General features: G+C 37.6%; 1 protein-coding gene across 6 annotated transcripts in view; it reads right to left on the reverse strand.

Annotated features, from left to right (window-relative positions):
• traf2a (Tnf receptor-associated factor 2a) overlaps positions 1–21175 on the reverse strand; it is a 24232-nt gene continuing 3057 nt past the window's right edge. For 3 of the 6 annotated variants that reach the window (XM_051892831.1, XM_051892832.1, XM_051892833.1), the window contains 8 exons: positions 20576–20674; positions 19518–19679; positions 18133–18207; positions 16867–16941; positions 16293–16793; positions 16032–16209; positions 15744–15892; positions 11232–14354 (listed from right to left, as the gene is read on the reverse strand). In XM_051892831.1, coding sequence (XP_051748791.1) covers positions 14136–14354; positions 15744–15892; positions 16032–16209; positions 16293–16793; positions 16867–16941; positions 18133–18207; positions 19518–19679; positions 20576–20674 — 1458 coding nt within the window. In that variant the 3' untranslated portion in view covers positions 11232–14135. Of the gene's footprint in view, positions 796–6086; positions 6443–7926; positions 10986–11231; positions 14355–15743; positions 15893–16031; positions 16210–16292; positions 16794–16866; positions 16942–18132; positions 18208–19517; positions 19680–20575; positions 20675–21175 lie in introns of those variants that run through there. The other 3 variants (XR_007930141.1, XR_007930142.1, XM_051892834.1) reach the window with 3 other exon arrangements.

Genomic DNA, 21175 nt, shown 5'->3' on the forward strand with positions numbered 1-21175 from the left:
TTCAATGTCACAGGAATCATTTTATTTTCTGATTTGGCACTCAAGAAACATTTCTAATTATTATCAATGTTGAAAAACTATGTTGTGCTGCTTATATTTTTGTGGAAACCATAATGTTTTTTTCAGGATTATACGATGAGTTGACAGTTCAAAAGAAAAGCATTTATATGAAATAGAATACTTGATGTAAACTATGTAAAAGTCTTTGTCACTTTTAATCAATTTAATGCATAATTTATATATAAATAGATATAAATTGATCCTTTAAGTAGTTAGCTACTTTATTACTGCAGCTACATATTTCTTCAAAAGAGAGTCTTGTTTAATTTTGAGTGTTTGTTTCAAAATAGCTTCCTCAACACTGCTAAAATGTTATCTAAAATGATACGCTGATTTTAAAGACTAAAACCTGTTTCAGGTGGATTTTAAATATTTGTGGTCTTCAATCATACCATTCGCCTTGTTAGACCATGTCCCCATGTTCCTTCCTTATACCTCCTGAGAGCTTTCGAGAAAGGTGGAACATCATCATATATTCTGTGCTTTGCTCTGTATTTATATTCTTGAAATTTATTTCATTTCTTTAAAACAGACATCCTTTTTATTTCCAAATGACCCACTTTTTGAGTTGTGTTTTTCATGTCTCTTTCAATTTCCTCTGTAGCTGTTGGAGCCATGGCACAGTGGGTGGTGCACGTGCTCATAGGAACATAGGTTTGGGTCCATCCTGTGCCGTTTCCCCGACCTGTTCCTCCTTTCTCTCTCTCTCAGCTTCCCCGTCTACTTCTCACTGTCCTGTACAGAAAAGACAAAAGCCAATTTAAAAGAAAAGTTTCTCATTAGCTGTGAAGACAAATCATGTTACTCGAAAGTTTAACATGAAGATCAAGCTGCTACATCAGTCAGCATAGTGCAAAATATGCAACAAAGTGCTAACATCTGTGAGACTGCTTGCGCCAAGCTGAACATACTGCAGACATGCAATAAACCCCTGCTTATACACTTCCTAATGAGAGCCATATTGAGTTCCTGCTTTTTCGAACAGTTTTTTCCCTTTCTCGCAGGCTTTTGCAGATGTGAAGGGAAATTCTTAATTTAGCACCATGCCTCTCCACGTCAGCAACGCTCGATCAGCGAGAACACAAGCCCCTCGAACAAAAACAGTAGCCGTTGACAAGAAAAACACAGCCTTTTCGAGAGGCCCTCCTGTCTCACAGTAGCCATGTTCCTGAAAAGAAAATAAAGCCTGGTGATCCAGGGGGTTGAGAGACAGAGCCTCCTCTACATCTAACCACACAAACCTCTGCTAAGTTATAAAACCACTGAAGAATGGATTCATTGTTGAGTGCGAGGACGTTTCACAAGGAAAATTAGATGAAGACTGAGTTGATAGCCAAGCCTAAAGAGCTACTTGAAGACTCAAGGACAACTAACTTCAACAAACTTTAAATCACCATGAAAGTCTTTTCTTTTTAATTGCTTACACCTTTTTAAATAACATGTAATAGGAAATGTGGACTAAATGGCTGTGGTTTTCATCCAAATCAATTAAAATTCTATTGGAATGTATATATATATATATATATATATATATATATATATATATATATATATATAAAAAAGTCCTTCAGACATTTTTAAATACAGTGATTTTCTTGTTTGGAGGAATTCTTCTTAAAATTACTTTCACTGTTGTGTTCCAGCTGTACATTCCAAGCACCTGGTGTTCCAGACCATTTCAGGTTTTCTTCAATAAATCAGTCTACTGTAAAAGCCAAAACTTGTCAGTTTCCAGTTGGTTTAAATCTTTTCATAAAATCATACTCAATGCGTACAATGCTGAGCAGCTCTGAAACAGGCTCTGTATTTTGCCACAAGGTGTGTTATGCATAGTTTTAAATGAATAACACAATTTGCAAAATGGCAGTGTTAGATGCCACTGCCATTTGTAAACTGCTTTAGCAAGAATCTGGTGAAAGTATAAAAGTAACAATGTAATGTGCAGTTTTTTTTTCTTCCCCAAAACGTTGTAACCTTGCTTTCTACAGCCTACATATTTATCTGCTTTCTAAAAATGTGGTCACATTTACTGTTTGCCAAATTTTCACATGTGAAATCCAATCATTTCGATAGGAATCAACGCTATCAGGAATTTTGCATGATCAACATTTTTGGTGCATATTTGCTGCAATGACTAGCTGAAAGACGCTTGGTTTGAAAGCTTCTGTATAAGCTGTGCTTCATTCAGCACTACACTATTGACAATGGATCTTTCTTCTTGGCCACAAAATTCCATAGATATTTTGCTATTGTGACCACACTTTTAAGTAGCATATTTACCTTCATGGAACCTCATAAGCAAGCAGAAACTTACAGGATACTCCTTTATTGTTAACATGTTGCTAAGCTAACAGCACAATACTCTAAGCATAAAAATACATTTAAAAAAAATGCTTTTCACCTGCATTGAACTGTTTATCTATACTTTTAAGTATTGAATGGCAAACAAGTAAATTTATAATCAACATTTCTTGTCCACCACCTTGGATTTATTTATTTTGATACAGTATTCTTAGCCTTAAAATGTGGCTAAAATAAGGTATCATATACTGTATAGCATAAGTAAGTTGGCTATGCAGTGGTTCAGTTTTGTCATCATGAACATACCTATGAGGCCTTAAAATATTTCTGAAAGATTTTGAAATGGAACGTTTCTAAGCTACAACAAAAACCTATATACAAACTGCTGTGGAATTCAAATTCACTGATAACCTTTAGAAGGCAGGCAGGCAGGCATCTCAATTTACATGGGTTGGACAATGAAACTGAAACACCTGGTTTTAGACCACAATAATTTATTAGTATGGTGTAGGGCCTCCTTTTGTGGCTAATACAGCATCAATTTGTCTTGGGATACAAGACACAACAGATACAAGTCCTGCACAGTTCCTCTTCCAGAACAGTGGCCAGGTCACTATGTGATGCTGGTGCTCCTCCAAAAAACCCCAAGTGGCTCAAAAATATTAAGATCTGGTGACTGTGCAGGCCACGTGAGATGTTGCTGTGTGTATTGGTGCATTATCATTCTGATACATGGCACCCCCTTCAGGGTACAATGTTTGAACCATTGTTTGAATCATGGTTCTCCAGAATGGTTCAGTAATCCTTGGCAGTGACTTGCCCATCAAGCACAGTAGGGAATGCCATCCCACCCTAAACCATCACTGATCCATTCCTGTGCTTCACTCTGGGCACACAGCAGTCTGGGTGTTAAGCCTCTTTGGGGCTTCTCCACATCGTAACTTCTGGATGTGGGAAAGACAGTGAAGATGGACTCGTCAGAGAACAATATTGGTTTCACATTGTCCACAGCCCAAGATTTGCACTGTTGGCACCAATGCAAACTGACAATTGTCACTGGTGCGAGCGACCAAAGGTTTAGCTATAGCTGCCCGACCATGAATATTGACTCTGTAGAGTTGCTTACAAACAGTTTTGGTGGAAACAGGAGAGTCAAGGTAGGCATTTAATTCTGCCTTGAGTTGTACAGCTGTGGTTTTGTTTTTTGGATACAGGCCGGGTTAGTACATAAACATCCCCAGACAGCTTCATCTTGCATCATCAGTTACACCTGTTGGATGTGGTTCGACCTTCGTGGAGGTATGCCAGCATTACCCTGGATACCATAGCTCTCGATACACCACAAAGACCTGCTGTCCTGGTCACAGATGAGCCAGCAAGAAGCGCACCAACAATTTGTCCTCTTTTGAACTCTGATATGTCTCCCATTATGTTGTGTGAATTGCAATATTTTATCTGCAGCTGTGCTATTGTTCTGCTCTTACTGATAAAATGAGCAATCAGTGGAGATTAGCCACCAGGCAATGCATATATAGGTGTGAATCCTCCAACACTAGATTGGACAGTGTTTCAGTTTTATTGCCCAACCCCTGTAAATATCAATACTCTCAAGCACACAGACAAGTTTCCATGAGCTCTGTGAGCTGCCCATCCTGAAAGAATGCATGGATAAGCCTCTGATACTCTCATAATTCACTCCTTTCTGCCACATAAGCATGCTAGTTTTCTTGCCATGCTTTTAGTCTTAAACATGACAAACGACTACCTTCCTGTAAGGAATTTCTTTTGATTTGCTGGAGTTTCTGGTGCATATAGTTCATTTAGGCACTACCAGATGGGGGTAAAAAGTAGAAAATTAACTGTTTCTCCTACATGTGAAAGGAACGCCATAAATTATCTAAATGTTACTGTTTGACAGCCTTCTGCACGCTCAAGGAACCATTGATTTGAAATTCCCTCTACAGAAGATAAATACAGCCTTTAAAAACTCTTAAGGGTGCGTTCATTTCGTGATCTACATACTCTCGAGACTATTCCTTGAAATTAGAGAAAATGCTGCTCTGCTCTGTTTGGATTTAAATTGCACCATTAGTGGCTTCGGTGAGTTACGTACATGCTGAAATGTGGTCACGGAAGAAAACGTTATATGTTTGATATAACTAAAGTGCACAGTGGAAACATTTTGCAGTCATGAACCGCAACACAGTGGCGAGCGATGTCCACCCAATGCACATTGAGCAATCCCTTCAGACCTTGCTTTCACCCCCAGCCCTTTCACCTTTCATATGCTTGTGCATTCACACCACTTGTCGCCACCTGTCCAATTAGAATGCAGCAAAGAAAGAAGAGAAATGACCTAGACAACCTTAGGGCCCCTTTTTACTGACATGTACCAATCCAGCATCCTGCTGAGGTGTCATTAGATACTCTCTGCCTCCTGGGAGCAACTGCACTGCTCTCAACTTTGGACCATTTTCTGACCTTGAGAACTGGGGTGTGTACCTTACAGGGGCCAGTTTTGACCTCTGACCTTCTGCTTTTATTGGCCATGCTGAGTTAACGAAGTGTTGAGATGACACTATGAATTTTAAAGCAGGAGATGAAACCAGGAGAAGCTTAATACTCATTTTTGATTGGAAATTCACCAATATACGTACTACAAGTTGAAGCACTCCCAATTAAAGTAAAAAAAAAAATATTCAAATTTTAGAAGAGATGTAACCAAGTCTAGTGAACTACCTACATATTAACATTTAAGACAGGCATGACTCCAACCCAAAGTCTAGTCCAAAAGGTAGATAGCAACATCAAGTTGTTATATGAGATACTTGATTTTGCCCAAATTCTAAAGCTAATACCGAAATGATAAAAAAAAAAAAAATTAAATCTAATAAAACAAATATTTTGTCCAGTGTTTGTGTGTTCCAATGCATTTTTTAAGGAATTAGCTTAGCACCAAGCTAACATTACACTCTATTTACCTTATTTTAATCATGCAAGTGGGCTTGGCCATTTTTAACTAGAATGGCAAGGCTTCCTGTGTTAGCCACTTCCTGTTATTTTAGTTGTACAAAATGTGTTTGTTATTCTGCTTAATGTTGCAAACTGCTATTTATCATGTTATTTTAATTTATTATTGTAATCATAAATACTTTGTAATCATATACTTTGTAGTGCAAATAGTTTTACAGTTTACTACACTGTTTTTCTTTTAGTTTACCTGTAGTCAACTAATGAATCTGAAGTCTCGCAAAGTCACAGGAAATAGCTTGCTTTAGTTTTGAAAAATGAGATTGGAATCAATTGCACGTCGCTTTATGCTATTTGAGTTGTAGCCTATATAGTGTTCCAAATCAGCCAACAGTATGCCTCAGAAGAGAGATACATAGTAAGCCACATGCTATTTTCCTACTGATAATTGATCGGCATTGATTTCTACACAAGTTATTTACTACTAGAACTGCCAAACATCAGAAGTTCCAGAACTCTTTCCTCTATGTGGCATGGGGGAAAACTTCCAGTAATTCCAGAATCCATACTCATTACTCATACTTATAAAAACCATAAATAATATAGTGGTACAATAGACACTGACTTTTTATTTTAAAGCAAATTATACGTTTTAATTTCAAGGATTAATGATGCTTATTGGGGAGCAGTCGCCATGTCAAACACATTGGTCAAAACAAGCATGGTGATGAAGGAAGTTTATTTTAAAGCCTTACCAAATCTTTTGAAGAACTATGAGGTAGAGCCGCAGACTGGAAGCAGCCATGGAAGTGAAGTCAGCCATGAAAAATGCATGCGATCTGGAGGTCCACCACATGAAAAGATCTCCTAGGGTTTAGAAGAGGACTTTTCCCTGAAGACAGCCTCCAACAGTTTTAAGATGCTGACACAAAACCAACAAACATCTCTTATTTCACATGTATGAATTGACTAAAAACCATTTTTGTCACTAGAAAATGCTTTAAAGAATGATATTACAAATGAATAAATTAGTCACATAACCTCACGTGTAACAACACATTCTTCATATTTTAGGCTGGTTTAAATGCTGTTTTTGACAAAGTTCCAATGCCTATGAAGATGAATTACAGGAAAGGGAATGATTACAGAACACACATTTTCCATCTAACATACAAATGCTGCCGTCAGACATTTTAAAGCAGCCATCAAAGGCATGGAAACCTCCATGTGGGAAAAGGCTTAGAAAACCCAGTCACTCTCAGCATGATTCCGTCAGTGCTGAGCCTGTTCTCTCAGCAGGTAGATCTATTCCGTCCAGTCACCTTCCCCAAAAGACCACTCAAACTTTCCCCACTGTGAGCCATAAACCTGCTATGCTACCCCTCAGAGCCCTGCCTCTGTGATGCAAGAGAGCTTTACACTCACATTAAAGGGATCATTCACCTAAAAATTTAAATTCTGTCATGTACTCACCCTCATGTCATTCCAAACCTGTATGACTTACTTTCTTCAGTTGAACACAGAAGATTTTTGAAAGAATGTTGTGGGCCAATATATAACCTATATATAACCAAATTGTAACCAAAAAGGTTTATTTATACAGCAATATAGAAGCAAATTGACTGATTCTTGTATCCAATCAAATGAGGTTTTTGTTGATCAGTATTAGAGGTCGACCAATATATCGGTCGGCCGATATTTCTTTTTTAAATATATCGGCATCGGCCGATATCCGTGTTTAGTAGCGCCGATTTAAAGCCAGGCACGTCCGCGGGCAGCCCTGTGTTATTGGTGCGGTGGAATGTGCTGCTGCCGCATGTGAATTTCCAAACGTTTCAACAACAGTCCTGGGAGATAAAGGTAGCCTAAGGCTTAAATTCTGATATTTCCAAGTCCTATGGCCATATATTTACTATATATTACTAGTAAACTATGAAGTGTTGCTCCACTTAGTGAAAGAAACAACGGATAGCATAAAACCGTCGGGAACTGGCATAATTCTATATAGCTGGTTGAAGGTTCGCTTACTTGTAGTTAACTTTAAGGACTGTAGTCTAAAACTACCAGCAGATTGCTTGCTAACATATTAGCCCCAATGTTATTAGTTCTGTTTTATTTTTCCTGTATCGGAGTCGAAGAATTTCACTCTGTGCTTGGGGTGAAGAAGGCGGCAGCTCTCACAAACACTGCAGCGTGACTGAGGGCTACGTTACTCCGACAAATATCGGCAATATTAAGAGGATTTGGCATTTCCAATTAATGTAAGCCTGTTACATTCTTCTAGTCTATTATTATTACTATTAGGTAAGCTACTTTTATTATTAAATTAATATTATAATAAATTTGCCCCGGAATAATAATTAGGTCTATTATACAATGAATTAGACCTATAATTAAAATTATTAAGTCTATATTTCCTAACACTGCAGTCATAAATGAAAATTAAGAGCAGCTTTAGGCTACTTCAAGCACCAACTTTAATAAAAAAAGTAAAAAAAACAAGCTGTTTAACACGAAATACTGTTCTTCTCATTTGTTTCACTATATGTACGGGCCACAAGAGAAATAATGGAATAAATTAAGACAGTTATATACCGTTATCAGCATATTATGTTGAAATTCGTCTCTGAGAGAAAATGCTCCGTTAATGCAGCGTCAGGCAGCTCCGTCACTTTTACTTTCACTTTGAATACTGACCGAGGTTAAGCTTTTACCGGCATAACTTTTCCGCAAAGTTTGCACGTTGCTTCTTGTGTGATATCCATTGGCTCCCCTTCTTGGTTGAATGCTCTAAAACTTTTATGTAAATCAAGTCAGTGTTCAATAAATGATGTTAAGTTTAGAAATGTTGTGCATCCACTTATTATTAGTGTGACATTTTAGCATGCAAATGAAGGGGAAAACTTCAAGATATCGGCCCTAAAAATCGGCAGCACATATTGGCCATCGGCATCGGTTATAGAAAAACCCGTATCGGTCGATCTCTAATCAGTATACTCTAAACTAATGGTTCCTTTGTTGAGCTATATTATTTATATCAAGAGGTATCCAATCCTGCTCCTGGAGGGCCAAGAGTTTAGCTCCAACACACTTACATAAAAGTTTCTAGTGAGTCTGAAGACCTTGATTAGTTGGTTCAGGTGTGTTTAATTTGGGTTGAAGCTAAACTCTGCAAGTTTTCTTTCTTTTTTTTTCTTTTTTTTTTTAACCAGATTACTATTTATTTATTTTCATTTCAATTTTAAATTTTATTTATTTCCAGTTAGTTAGTAATTTTAGTGCTTCAACTTAAACATATTTCAGTTAGTTGTCAAGGCAACATTTCTAATTTTCGTCTATATTTTATTTCAGCTTTATTTTAATCAACAAAGTTTAACCAACAAAGTTTTTCAGTAGTTGTACATATTCGTCATACAGCATATTACTATCTCCAATCAGGCATGCTTTTTTTTTTGAAAATCATATTTTTTTTAAAAGTCACTGCATAAACGACAACCCAAAAAAGCAGTTACTGCCTTTTATTTTTCTAAGCATTACGACAGTTCCTTCGAGTAGATTTGCTGGTTGACATTGGCATCAGGTGCAATACTTAAAGGAGCCTGTGGTACAGCAAGTATAATCTGTTTCTGCTAAGATAAATCAGCAGTTTTTGGGCTCCAGGAGGATGTCTGACTCTGTTTTCTCAAGTGGGTCAAAGTGTTCTTTGTAGATCCCTAAATGGTAACCTGAGCCCCAGCACAGGAGATGTCTTTAGGGCTGCTGAGATGATGGGAAATCAGTGTGTTACAGGGGAAACAGACTCAGAGGAAGCCTCTATGCCCGGATGATGTAACAGGACTCTCTAATACAGCAGATGATTAAACTGCAGTTCACCTGTCTTGTACATAATAAATATGACAAAAGAACAGACACACTATAACTCGCATGATTACATGCAACCAGAATGAAGGATTTAAAATGCATCCTAATGGGGCTAATTGGGTCAAAAACACTGCTTTTTGACTTGAAACAATATTTTGAGGGTAAAATCAAACAACATTATGATACTGAAAAGAAAACTGATACTTGTGCCTGACATTAGTTTGAGCTGCAATGGTCAACCTTATAATCAGTGAAAAGTAGGCTGAGTATCAATACAGATTAAATTAAATTAAATTTGGATTTCAATTTGATTCCATTTCAACAAGTATTCATTTCAGCATTTAAGCCTATTGTGCAAATTAAAGAAATTCATGTTTGAATTTGTGAATTGGACTACACTGGTCGTGCAGTATTCAAGAAAACGACATTTTGTGTAGTTGTGGTACACAGTCTTTCACTGCATCAAATTCAATAATGACTGCAAACTCACATTCACAACTAAGGGAAAATATTCTTTTAGCATGGTGCTGAAGATGCAAAAAAAAAAAAAAAAAAAAAAAACTAGTAGCAAAATGGCCCTAACTATGAACTGAAGTTAATTAGATTAACAGAATGCAATCACAACTGCAGGATAGAAAGCGCTGTACAAATGCATTATCATGCAACCACTGATCTTATGATTTTAGGAAACAACATCAGGTTCGTTCAAATGAAGTGACTGCGATTAATCAGTTTTTACCCAGCCATACTGACAAGCCTCAAGCATTGGACAGATTTGTTCCTTTTAGGACCATAATTTTCTATCTGCTGACTACACACAGAGAGGAAGCTGTGATAGAGGGATACCCCCTTGTTAATCCTCAGATTAGGGTCTGTTAACTGTGATACAGAGCTCCAGATTTGCCCATGGGAAAAGTCATGGACAAAAAGCCTAACTGAAGATTGTCTAGTGGGAAGATCTCTGCCATTGCCCTTCTCTGCCAGAACAAGCGGGGAGGGGGGTGGGGCGGATAATATAGCATATGCACGCAAAATGCATTGAGCCCCTATAAAAATCAGTTGAAATGGATTGTTCACCCAAAAATGACAATTCTGACATCATTTACATTTGTGACAAAGTGGTCTGAATATATTTAAGAGTTTAACAAGGCTTCCACGAATAACTTTAAAGTAATCAGTTCCTTAAAGAACCATTATTTTCGAGAACATTATTACTTTTTCCTCTATAAAGAACCTTTTGTGCAATGGAAAGGTTCCATGAATGTTAAAGGTTCTACATGGAACCACCAATGCCAATAAACAACCTTTATTTGTACAAAAAAGCCCTCTTAGGCAATCTTCCAGCTTGTACTTTCATTTGACATGTTGAAATCAAATTCATAAAGCCCATATTTCATCCACTTTATGCTATTAGGCATCATGACTGGCTATCTTGAAATCTTTCTTTTGTATACATTTCCGGAGATTAACACAAAGATCTAGTCCATTTTCCCCCTACAATGTTTTGTAGATTACTGAACAACAAAAGCAGCTTTTCCATAGATTATATCACCATGAGGAATTTCAACTGAATACTTTTTAATCAGATAAAACAAACCACTTTCAGCTGTGCCTCCCGGGATGTGTGAGATTCCCCTGAAAGTGCCATTGCTCAGACATCACCCTCTTCACCTCTTACTGTAGCTCTCAGTCCAACAGGGAAACCCTGAACTCAAGAGCTCTTCACTGGACTCTGTGAAAGCCATCAGTCTGAGGAGCCCTTTTATTACACCCCCATAACAGACTCGTACTTCCTGGAATAGAGTGAGAAATGCATTTACGTGATGTAGAGATTATGTTTGGACATGTACCTTCGATTCACTCATTACAGTGTACAAAATAATCACATTAGCTAACAGGAAATAATTGTCTGCTAAACTCAACTCATCTTCCTAAAATGACCCTGTATCGTAGTACATAACGAATAATGGTGCGTGAGCACCACCATGTGGTCATGTGTGATATAAAACAGAACTTTTGACCATAGAAGAGTGGAGAAAGAAGAGAACAGAAAAGACTTTATTTTAGATATCACTGAGGATTAAACCATAAACACAGGATGAATCACACAGAGGTTCCTTCCTTGGCACATCAACTACCACAATTTGCGGAAGAAACCCACAGTGCCTTCACAGTAACATCTCTAGCTCTGTAAAACAGAATCAGGAAGATCAGTGGCACTGAGACACCATGAGAAAGGCATACAAAGTTACGTAGAAAGTTTGATTATTAAAGCAACCTCTATGAAATGCAACCTCAGGAATAAAAAGTATACAGAAGTAAAAGTATACAAATCTTAGTCAGCTGATAAAGAAAAAAAAAAAATCAGTCCTGGATTCCATAAATTATTATTTCTGTGAGTTTTAATCTCGACGGTATGCAAAAACTTAAAAAATAGCACATTTTCTAGTGTAGTGTATGCTTATCCAAAAATAAAACGCAAGTCAGAGTCAGTTAACACATTATTTCTTACAGATAAAGGGGGTTCTCACTCACGCAAGGTCAAGCATTTCCTATTCACCTCTTCTGCGTATGAATGTGAGCCCAGATCGAGTGAATGCAAACAAGTAGATTTTACACTCATGAACAGGAAGGACACTTGTATAATTGCACAAGCTAAAATGTGTGCACTACTACTATTAAATCAAGTGACGGCTACTCAAAATAGCTAAATAATAAGTATGTTTTCCAAAAATCTTAAAGAATATTATTAATATGATTTACAATACAACACCCTGGCCAGTGGCCACATGCAATGTTAGCTAAAGCTATGTATAGAGAACATTTGTATAGAAGCAGTTATGCTAGAGGCACATCACACCTGTAGAACTATTCACACAAGTACTTTGAAATCTCATTGGGGCAAAAAGCAAGCTGGGAAATCTACAGCGGTGAGATTTAGCCATGTAGACAGGTTCTTGAGAGAGTGAGGAAAAACCGGAAGATCTTTCAAAATCTCATTCCCTCAGAGGATGCTGTCAAAGTGAAAGAGAACCAAAGCCCAAAATGAGCCCGAACACATTTTGAAACCATCCCAACAGGAAATAGTACATTTATTATCTATATAAATCTATAATATATATTTATGATTCATATTTGTTATATCCACAGCTACACCAGTTGTAAAACTGTGTACACTGTATAGTTTATCTATTTATACTTAAACAATATACCACACTCACATTTATAACTGTCATATACTGAATCTCAATCAACAGATAAAAAGGTAAAGAAATACAAATAAAAATGTTGGTCTACAAAGTAAACCAATAATTTACAATATGTTTTTTTTTCTTCTCTATCAAAACATCTCATGCACAGAGAGGTTTCGATATCTGTGGGAACTGGTTTGAAAATAGGTTGGGTCCAGGTGCTTTGTTAGCATAAAGGCATCTTTAAAAAGCATCTCAGAAAATAACCAGACCGAAAAGCTTACATGGAAGACATACTGTATACTAAAAGCCCTTATGTAGGAGTTATGCATTGTATATGTTTAATAAATTTCTTCTCTGGTTGCAAATAAACCAAAAGAAAAAAATCTCATGGATAAAATGCATTGAACTGTTTGTCTATTAAGGACTAAGGCTACTTCAAAATGGCATAACAAATCACATTCCTCATTTTCTAGCACATTTACAGAATGCAAACCCCACAGTCTTTCTGGGATAAAGACGACAGGAATCACTGACTACGAGTTCTTAAACACTTGCTTGGTTTATACTGATCGACATGGTCCGAAGCAAGTCATATAGTTTTAATGGCATCCATAATGTTTGCCTAAAGCAACACAATATCAACAGAACACCCAAAAACACAGGAAAACATCAAAATGCTAACAAACATCAGCCTTTCCACGTCACAATAAAGCACATGAGATTATCTGTCCTACTTACACTACCTTTAGGCTAAAGGCTGCGCCTTTTATTAGTGTATAACCACGTCGGCTGATGAGGCATTTGAGGTCCAAAGGAAAACTGGATGATTTTAACACCAGCGTGATTTAGTTGTTTTGTCTTCGACTGTGATTTTACAATGAAACTGCCTTCGCTTCTCAGGCTCAGGGTGTACACCTGGTCTGCTGCTAACTTGAATGTATCTTCCACAGATCCAACATGCAAACTAATACATCAAAGAACACCGAAAATGGAAACGAAGGCCAAAAATCAAGTCACACCTTCACACACACACACACACACACAAACTCCTCAACTCACAAGCAGGTTATCAAAACCCAAATTCTGCACTTGGGACTTTGGGAATTCAAGCAATGTCCACCACTACAGAGAACCAATGAAAACGAGAAACATTCGAGGCACAAAATGCTAAAAGGGAATGTCAGAAGACTGTCGATGCGTATACTCAGAGTATGAAGCAAGTTAACTATCAGATCGCAAAATGAACGCATCGACATCATTCATTAGTGTGATTCCATGTCCGTCTACGCATGAAACATTCACTTACAAGTACCTCAAACACTAAGGAAAGGAAAAAGTACCCAAATAGCGAGCACGACACAAGCTCAGCGCTTGGAAATGAAATGACGTCTGTCTTGTGGAGAAAGTCTTCTCAATCTCTATAAAAGGCAAGGTGCCACATCTATGGCACAGGCAAGTAGTTACGTTACAATCACAGCTGACAGCTATCCCACTACGAGAGAGTGAGAGGTTCCCAAAGGGCAACTATATTACAGCAGAACTGCACAAACTCTGGGAACGATTTTGGTACATAATGCAGAGTGGCGTCACGCCCAGCGCAGTATTGCACTGGGTACCGTAGTCTCTTTGGGCTCAGCCAAGCACGGCAAGGAGCTCAGACTGAGGGAACATGCCTCAGGAAAAAAGTACTGCACGGGAACCACTACAGGCTGGAGAAAGGAGTATGGCGGAGCAGCAACATCTGACACTTTAAAGGCCTGTGAGGTCAACAATGGCCTTGATGAAGATAGTATCATCTCGGATGTAGGAGTTCTTGGAGTCTAGTTTGGAAAGAGGGCAGAAGAGAGGGCAGCCGCTGGCAATGTTCATGTCACTCACAGGCCTCTGGAAGGAGGAAGAGGAAATGTCTGGCCGGAAGGCATCGATGATGTGCTCCCTGTTGTTCTGATCCAGCAACATGAGAGTGACCTAAGGACCAAGGTGTTGGATAAACTTTTGAATTACCAAAAAGGACTTTAGACAGATATGAATACATGCAAAACTGAAGCCAGTCATTCATTATTCAGTGGAAGAAACAAACAAAGAGATGAAAAATGGCCACGTTCACACATTAAATGTGGGTGAATCATGACATACTTTCCACAACAAAGAAAATGAAATAATGCCTTAATCTAGTTTGACACACATGTGCCAAGTTCTTAGAAATCTAATCTTTGTATCCATGTTGGTTTCACATGGTTTTGAAAAACATTTATACCATTTTTTAAAGACAAGAAGTCTTGAAAATGGTATAAAATTTAATGACTAACAATGTCATGTGGTGGTAACCATCAAAAACACAATCGCTCTTGTTTGTTTTTTGAATGATTTCAGAAGGGTCATGTGACACTGAAGACTAGAATAATGGCTGCTGAAAACTCAGCTTTGCAAACTTTTGAATACGGGTTTCAAAGTGCAAGTTGAAAATTATAACATCGTCATCTCCGTGTAAACTCCAAAAACACGAATCTGTGAAAACGGTGACGTCATGCACACGCGTGTTACATGTTTAGTCTATCCACCTTATTTTTCAACGCGTTTTCTGTGAATGTGCAAGACTTCCGATTTATTAGCTACTATATGGAAATAACAAGAAGAATATCAAAGTGTAGTAAACTGTAAAAATAAGGTACAAACATTTGGCGCGTGTGCCAACTATCGCCAACTACTTGTCTGGCATGCGTAATACAGCGTTTTTAGTCATTTTCACGAATCCGCGTGAACGGGGAAAGTTTTGATAACGTTGTCATCTTTACAAAGAAAAAAAAATTCAGTTTTTTGTATATTGTTGCCGTGTAAACGTACCCTTAGAAGAGTAGTATATTTTCTTAAAGGGATAGTTCACCCAAAAAATGAAAATTCTGTTGAATGAAAAGATGTTTTGAATCATGTCATTAACAGTTAAATAGTTGACATCCATAGTATTTTTTTTTTTCCCCATACTATGGAAGTCAATGGACCCATCAACTGTTTGGTTAACCTACATTCTTCAAAATATCTTCTTTTGTGTTCAGCAGAAGAAAGAAATTCATATAGGTTTGGAAAAACTTGAGGGTGATTAATGATGACAGAGTTTTCATTTTTGTACTATCCCTTTAACATCTTACTTTTTAAGGCAATTTTTTTTTTAACAAATATCATCAATTATTATTTCAAGAATGTCATTAAATTATTGTGGAGTCATACCACAAATTGCCTTTTTTGCATGTTATAATAATAAATTAATAGTACAAAAAAAAAGGAGCACTTCCAAAGTCCATCAGGATTTCAGGAAAGAAAATGGTCAGACACACAATGTTATAAGCTGATCAGACTGACCTTCTGATTGAAAGGCCACTTGAGCAAGGCATCACTGTGTCCCCTCATCACCACGAAGAACAGAGACAAGTGAGTACCACGTCCCGTCCCGTCCCCATTCAGATAGATGCGCAAACACATCTTATAGCCATATTTGCTTGTGTAAAATGCTGTAAAACACAACAGGGCGCCTTGGAGTGAGATGCCATATCACAATGTTCATATATAAGCTCTTTGAGTGAAAATCCATCACACTATTCTTAAAAATAAATATTAAACCTTAAAGAGAAATCTACAAAATAAAACTACCAGGTGAAAACATAGCAGGTGCCCGTCCGGCTACAGCATCCTGTCTCTTCTTCGAGAAGTCAGAGATCTTCCAAACAAAGACACCATCGTATGTGGCAGCAGACATCTCCCTCATCTTTGCCTCCATCTCCACGATGGAGAGATCCCTAAGGCCCACCGTCCTTTCCAACTGCCGTACCTGCACAAAAAACTTGTATTGAAGGAAACAATATATCTGGCTAAAAAAATTAATATCTGCTTCACATTAAACAAACACTTTACCTTGTTGTTGAGTATCTCAATCTTGTCCTGGTCAAGCCGGTGTTGGCGGTTATAGGCCTCCATGGTGGTGGCGGAGCGCTCCATCTCACGGTTAAGCACACAGACGATGTTCTCAAAGGTGCTTACCTTCAGCTCCAGCTCCTGACAGCGGCGGCTAAGCTCCACCACTTTGGTCTTCTCGCTGTGTAGCTGCAGCTCCAACGCTGCCCCAACAGCAGTAGGGAGGGGGGTGAAAGACGTACCCAGCGTTGGAGCCGGTGGTGGAGGCAGCGGTGCGCAGGCCCCCTGCACGGGAGCCCCTGCTCCACTCAGCTGGCCCATCTTCAGCTCTAGCTCCCGTAGAGACTGATGCAGCTCATGGATCTTATGGCTGGCCAGCTCCAAATTCTGAGGCTGCAGACTCTCCAAGTTCACCTTGATGCCCATGATGAAATGCAGCAGAAGGTTTAAGTGCTCATAGGAACAGGCTTGCTCATGGTCGTGGATCTTCTCCTTTTCCACCTACAGGAAATAAAAACATTCATGGAACGAAATGAATATGTCTGATGGATGGATAATATGGGGGTTTACCTACCGTCATATCACAGCCTACAACATGAAATCTGCAAGGTGTTCTGAATTTGGTGCACAGTTTAATGTGGTCCACATACTGTATAGGGAAAAAAAAACAGTCTTTATGAAAATGTTCTCTCTGTATATATATATATATAAAAATGTAAAATATATATATTTAAACAACAGTTCTTTCTGGTTCTCGAAGTTTTTATTTTTTTATTTTTTTATTTTTTAGGAAATATAGAGATACAAGCCGGTTTCCACCTGAACACCAACAATATTTTCTTAACTGTGTAGCTTTTATTATTTATTTATTTATTTATTTATTTTTTGGCATTTGGTAATTATCCACAGCACATTTGACAACCTGTCACAGGAACACTATAGTGCTTTTGTACGTTTGACTGAACTGTACAATTGTGTTCCTACTGTCATTTATAATGGCTATTGTTGTTTTTTGATGTTCAATAAATAGTGCGTAATATGGATTGAGTGAAAGTTACATTAATACGCCATTAGATGGAGGCAAACTTTACAAATGAATGAGACTCATTCAATAAGTAAGTCGCAAGAGACTTTTAAATTGAAAAGAACTTTTGCAAAGGAAGTTGTTTGCTGTATGTTATGGAAAAATCCCTTAGCTGTAAAAAGGACAAATAAGTTACAAAGATCGCTTTTCTCAGCGGACATTCAAACGGACTTTTATAATGGATATAATATTATGGACATATTATGGAAGAATGAATGTTATTTCAGACAGGTATTGATCGCTCAGGCGATCTCTCTCTCTTTCTCTCTCTCTCTCAATAATACTGTACAAAATACAATGCATTTCAATGGAGGGACTCAACATTTCTTCATTACTAGTTCTAAAGTGACGTTTTAGAATTAGTAACGGAGGCTTGGTCCAACTGTCAACTTGAGATTTGAATCCGTGGCGGAAGGAAGTAGTGCTGCACAAAAGGGGGTTTTAAAGACACTCCGTTGTTATTTCTTATTTATTTACGCACTCGTGCCATCAAACTGTTGTATAAATGCAATATCACACTCGTAGCTGTGCAATATGGCTGTATATCGGCACGCTGTGATTACCTACGGCTATACAGCCATATTGCACGGCTACGAGTGTGATATTGCTCATATATATATATATATATATATATATATATATATATATATATATATATATATATATATATATAGAAACTAGTTAAAACCATTGTTCTAGTTGACACACAATGTCAAGCACAACAGTATGTAAACAGCCTAAATACAATTTACTTACTTTCTCTCTTGGAATTTTTTTCTTGGCACAACCTTCACAAATCATGGGGTATTTAGGGCATATCTCATCATGGGCCTAAAAAAAAAACAAATTCTTTAGCAGTGCCACAAAAATATCCAAAACTCTGCTTTTGTAAAAAGACTAAAAGAAGGCCATGTGAAAGAAGAATGGATTATTTTCATACTTGATTACTTATTCTCAACTGTCAGTGTCACGGTAGCAGGACAGTTGGCACACTTTTTGTTGCCTTTTTTCCTATCACATCTTTTAGTAATCTTAATAAATTAGGTATCATTCAAAAGCTTAAAGGATTAGTTCACTTTAAAATGAAACTCACCCTCAAGCCATCCTAGGTGTATATGACTTTCTTCTTTCTGATGAACACAATCTGAGTAATATTAATAAATATCCTGACGCATCCAAGCTTAATAACGGCAGTGAACAGGACCAACGAGTATGAAGCTCAAGAAAGTGAATCCATCCATCATAAACGTACTCCACATCGTACTCCATTAATAAAGGCCTTCTGAAGTGAAGAGATGCATGTGTGTAAGAAGAATATCCATGTTTATCAAATTATAAAGTAAATACCTTCCGTATTCAACTTAGGTGCTTACGCTACGTCCTATGCCTTCCGTATTCAACTGACGCGACGTCAGTTACACTTTTTTCGTAAGTTGAATATGGAAGGCAGTCTGGCGGAAGCGAGATATTTTACATTATATCTTGGATATTTTTCTTACATAAATGCATCACTAGGAGTATGTTTATGATGGATGGATGCACTTTATTGAGCTTCAAACTCATTGGTCCTGTTCACTGCCATTATAAACTTTGGATGCATCAGGATATTTATTAATATAACTCTGACTGTGTTCATCAGAAAGAAGTTATATACACCTAAGATGGCTTTGAGGGTGAGTAAAGCTTGGGGTAATTTTCATTTTAAAGTGAACTAATCTTTTAAACACTCAAAATTCATCCTGTGAAAAACATTTTGAAATTAGACATTGAGTTACAATGGAAACAGCATTTTAAAACTTTTGAGCAGGCTCAATTTTTGTAATAACTTCACATTTGGAAAAGAACATGGTTTGACATTTGGCTTTCATATGGTCCAAATTCTTTGTAAAATATTTTGTATAAAAATGGTTTAGCTCAGTATTTTTGTTTTACAGTAAATTTAAAGTTCTATAACTTTTTTTTACGCTTACATTTTTTGAAGTGCTTTCACTTTCACAATAATTTGCTTACTCTTTTTAAAAAGAGACCAACCTTAGCATTTAAGTTCAGATCTATGGTCACAAAAGGGGTGACAATTAACAGGTTCAGAAAAACAGCTCTGTGGTTATACTTTTTAATGTTAATAAGAAAAAAAGTCTTACCTTAATGTTTTTAAAATGAAAAGGCTCCTTGCAATATTTACAATTAAGAGTTCTTTCTGGGCACTCTCTCTCATTGTGACGTTCAACTTCATTGGCTCTCAGAAGCTCTTTGCATGATGGGCAGGGAAGGATCCGGTAGTCGCACTTTCCTTCATGGTTTGCCTTTGGAAGATGAAGAGCCATTCAGATGTAAGTAATTTTAAAACTCAGTGTATGTAAAATGCAAAACAACCCTGCTGGGGAAAAAAAAAAACAGCTTACGATGGTTTGCTGGTCTTAAGCCGGGTGCACACTGTACAATTAATAATAGTCATTTATGACTGTTGCTTGTCAGACTGTCAGGACATGATCCCCACTATAAGCCATGTCACTGCGGAATCTCTTCTGTCATTCATTTCAGACGGTAAGGCAGTCAAGACGCATTAAAAATGGATGCATGCAAGAAGACTTGTCCGGAGTTTTACATCATCAATCCATGACATGTTCGGTGACTGTGAGCTGCATTATATGCGGGACTAAAATGGTGGCTAGCAAACAAAAATTAATTTTGATCATGGCTTGTCTTGAAAAGAAAAATGGAAAAAAAATGAAGACGATGTATATGGAGCAAGTGGTGGTTTGTTGTTGTCTCCTTCTGCACTCCTATTTGTTTTTGATTTGACGGTTGTGACAAGAGAAGCCACACTGCAGGACTGTGCAACAAATCTTCTGACGCTGCCAGAATTTCGTAGGAGGTAAAATTTGATGGTAATGGTCATTATTTGGCTGTTGGTGAACATGTCAAATTAGCGATCAAAGACTTCAGATTTTGGCTTAGGATCAGAGGAATCTTTTAGCATTCTCAACATTTGTCTCTGACGGCCAAATCATATAGTGTGAACCCGGCTTTAGTCATCTCCCAGCCTGGTAAAGTGGGATTGTTGGTGGGTATAGGGCACTTTTCTGCTGGTCAGGCTGGAAGATCAGCTTTCCAAGCATCTAAGCACTAGCTTAGCAAGACTGGTTTAAGCTGTTTTTTTTTTTTTCTTCTTTCAAAGCAGGGAAGGGACACACAGTACCTCATATTCTTTGATGGTGCCTGTCCAGCTACATTCCTCATTGATGCAGACAGCTTCAAGCGCTTCAACTTCTCTCTTGGCAGCATTATCAGGAAAAGCCTAAAAGAAATTGCACATATTGAAAGGGCGATCTCCTTTCAACTTGTATGTCTCATTGCTAGCAGTGAAAAATAGGTAAAGGTCAGTTCACGCCAAGAACAATGACTATAAAGATAACCATTACAATAACTATATTATTGAACTGCAGTTATGTTGTCTGCCTCTTTAAATGCTGAAGACCTTTTTGATTAGCTGTCAATGTTTTTACTATGCATAAGCTGAAAAAAATCATGATACTGTTCTTCTGTCATTATCCTTATAGGTGTGGTATCCCCACAGTTCCAACTACACTTCCCACAAAGTACCAAGCAACAGCTTCTGTCTAAATTGTTACCACAGTTTGTATTAACCACCATGGTCACAAAAAAGTCAGAAATAAACAAAATGACAAAGATTTATAGTGGTTTTACAGTAGTTACAATTTAGCAGCTGTGGCATTTTGGTGGAATGACAATGACTGGTATTTTTATTTATCTATTTATTTTTAGAAGGGTAATAAGC

This window comes from Ctenopharyngodon idella, chromosome 5 (assembly GCF_019924925.1).
Source record: "Ctenopharyngodon idella isolate HZGC_01 chromosome 5, HZGC01, whole genome shotgun sequence".
Classification (NCBI taxonomy): Eukaryota; Metazoa; Chordata; class Actinopteri; order Cypriniformes; family Xenocyprididae; genus Ctenopharyngodon; species Ctenopharyngodon idella.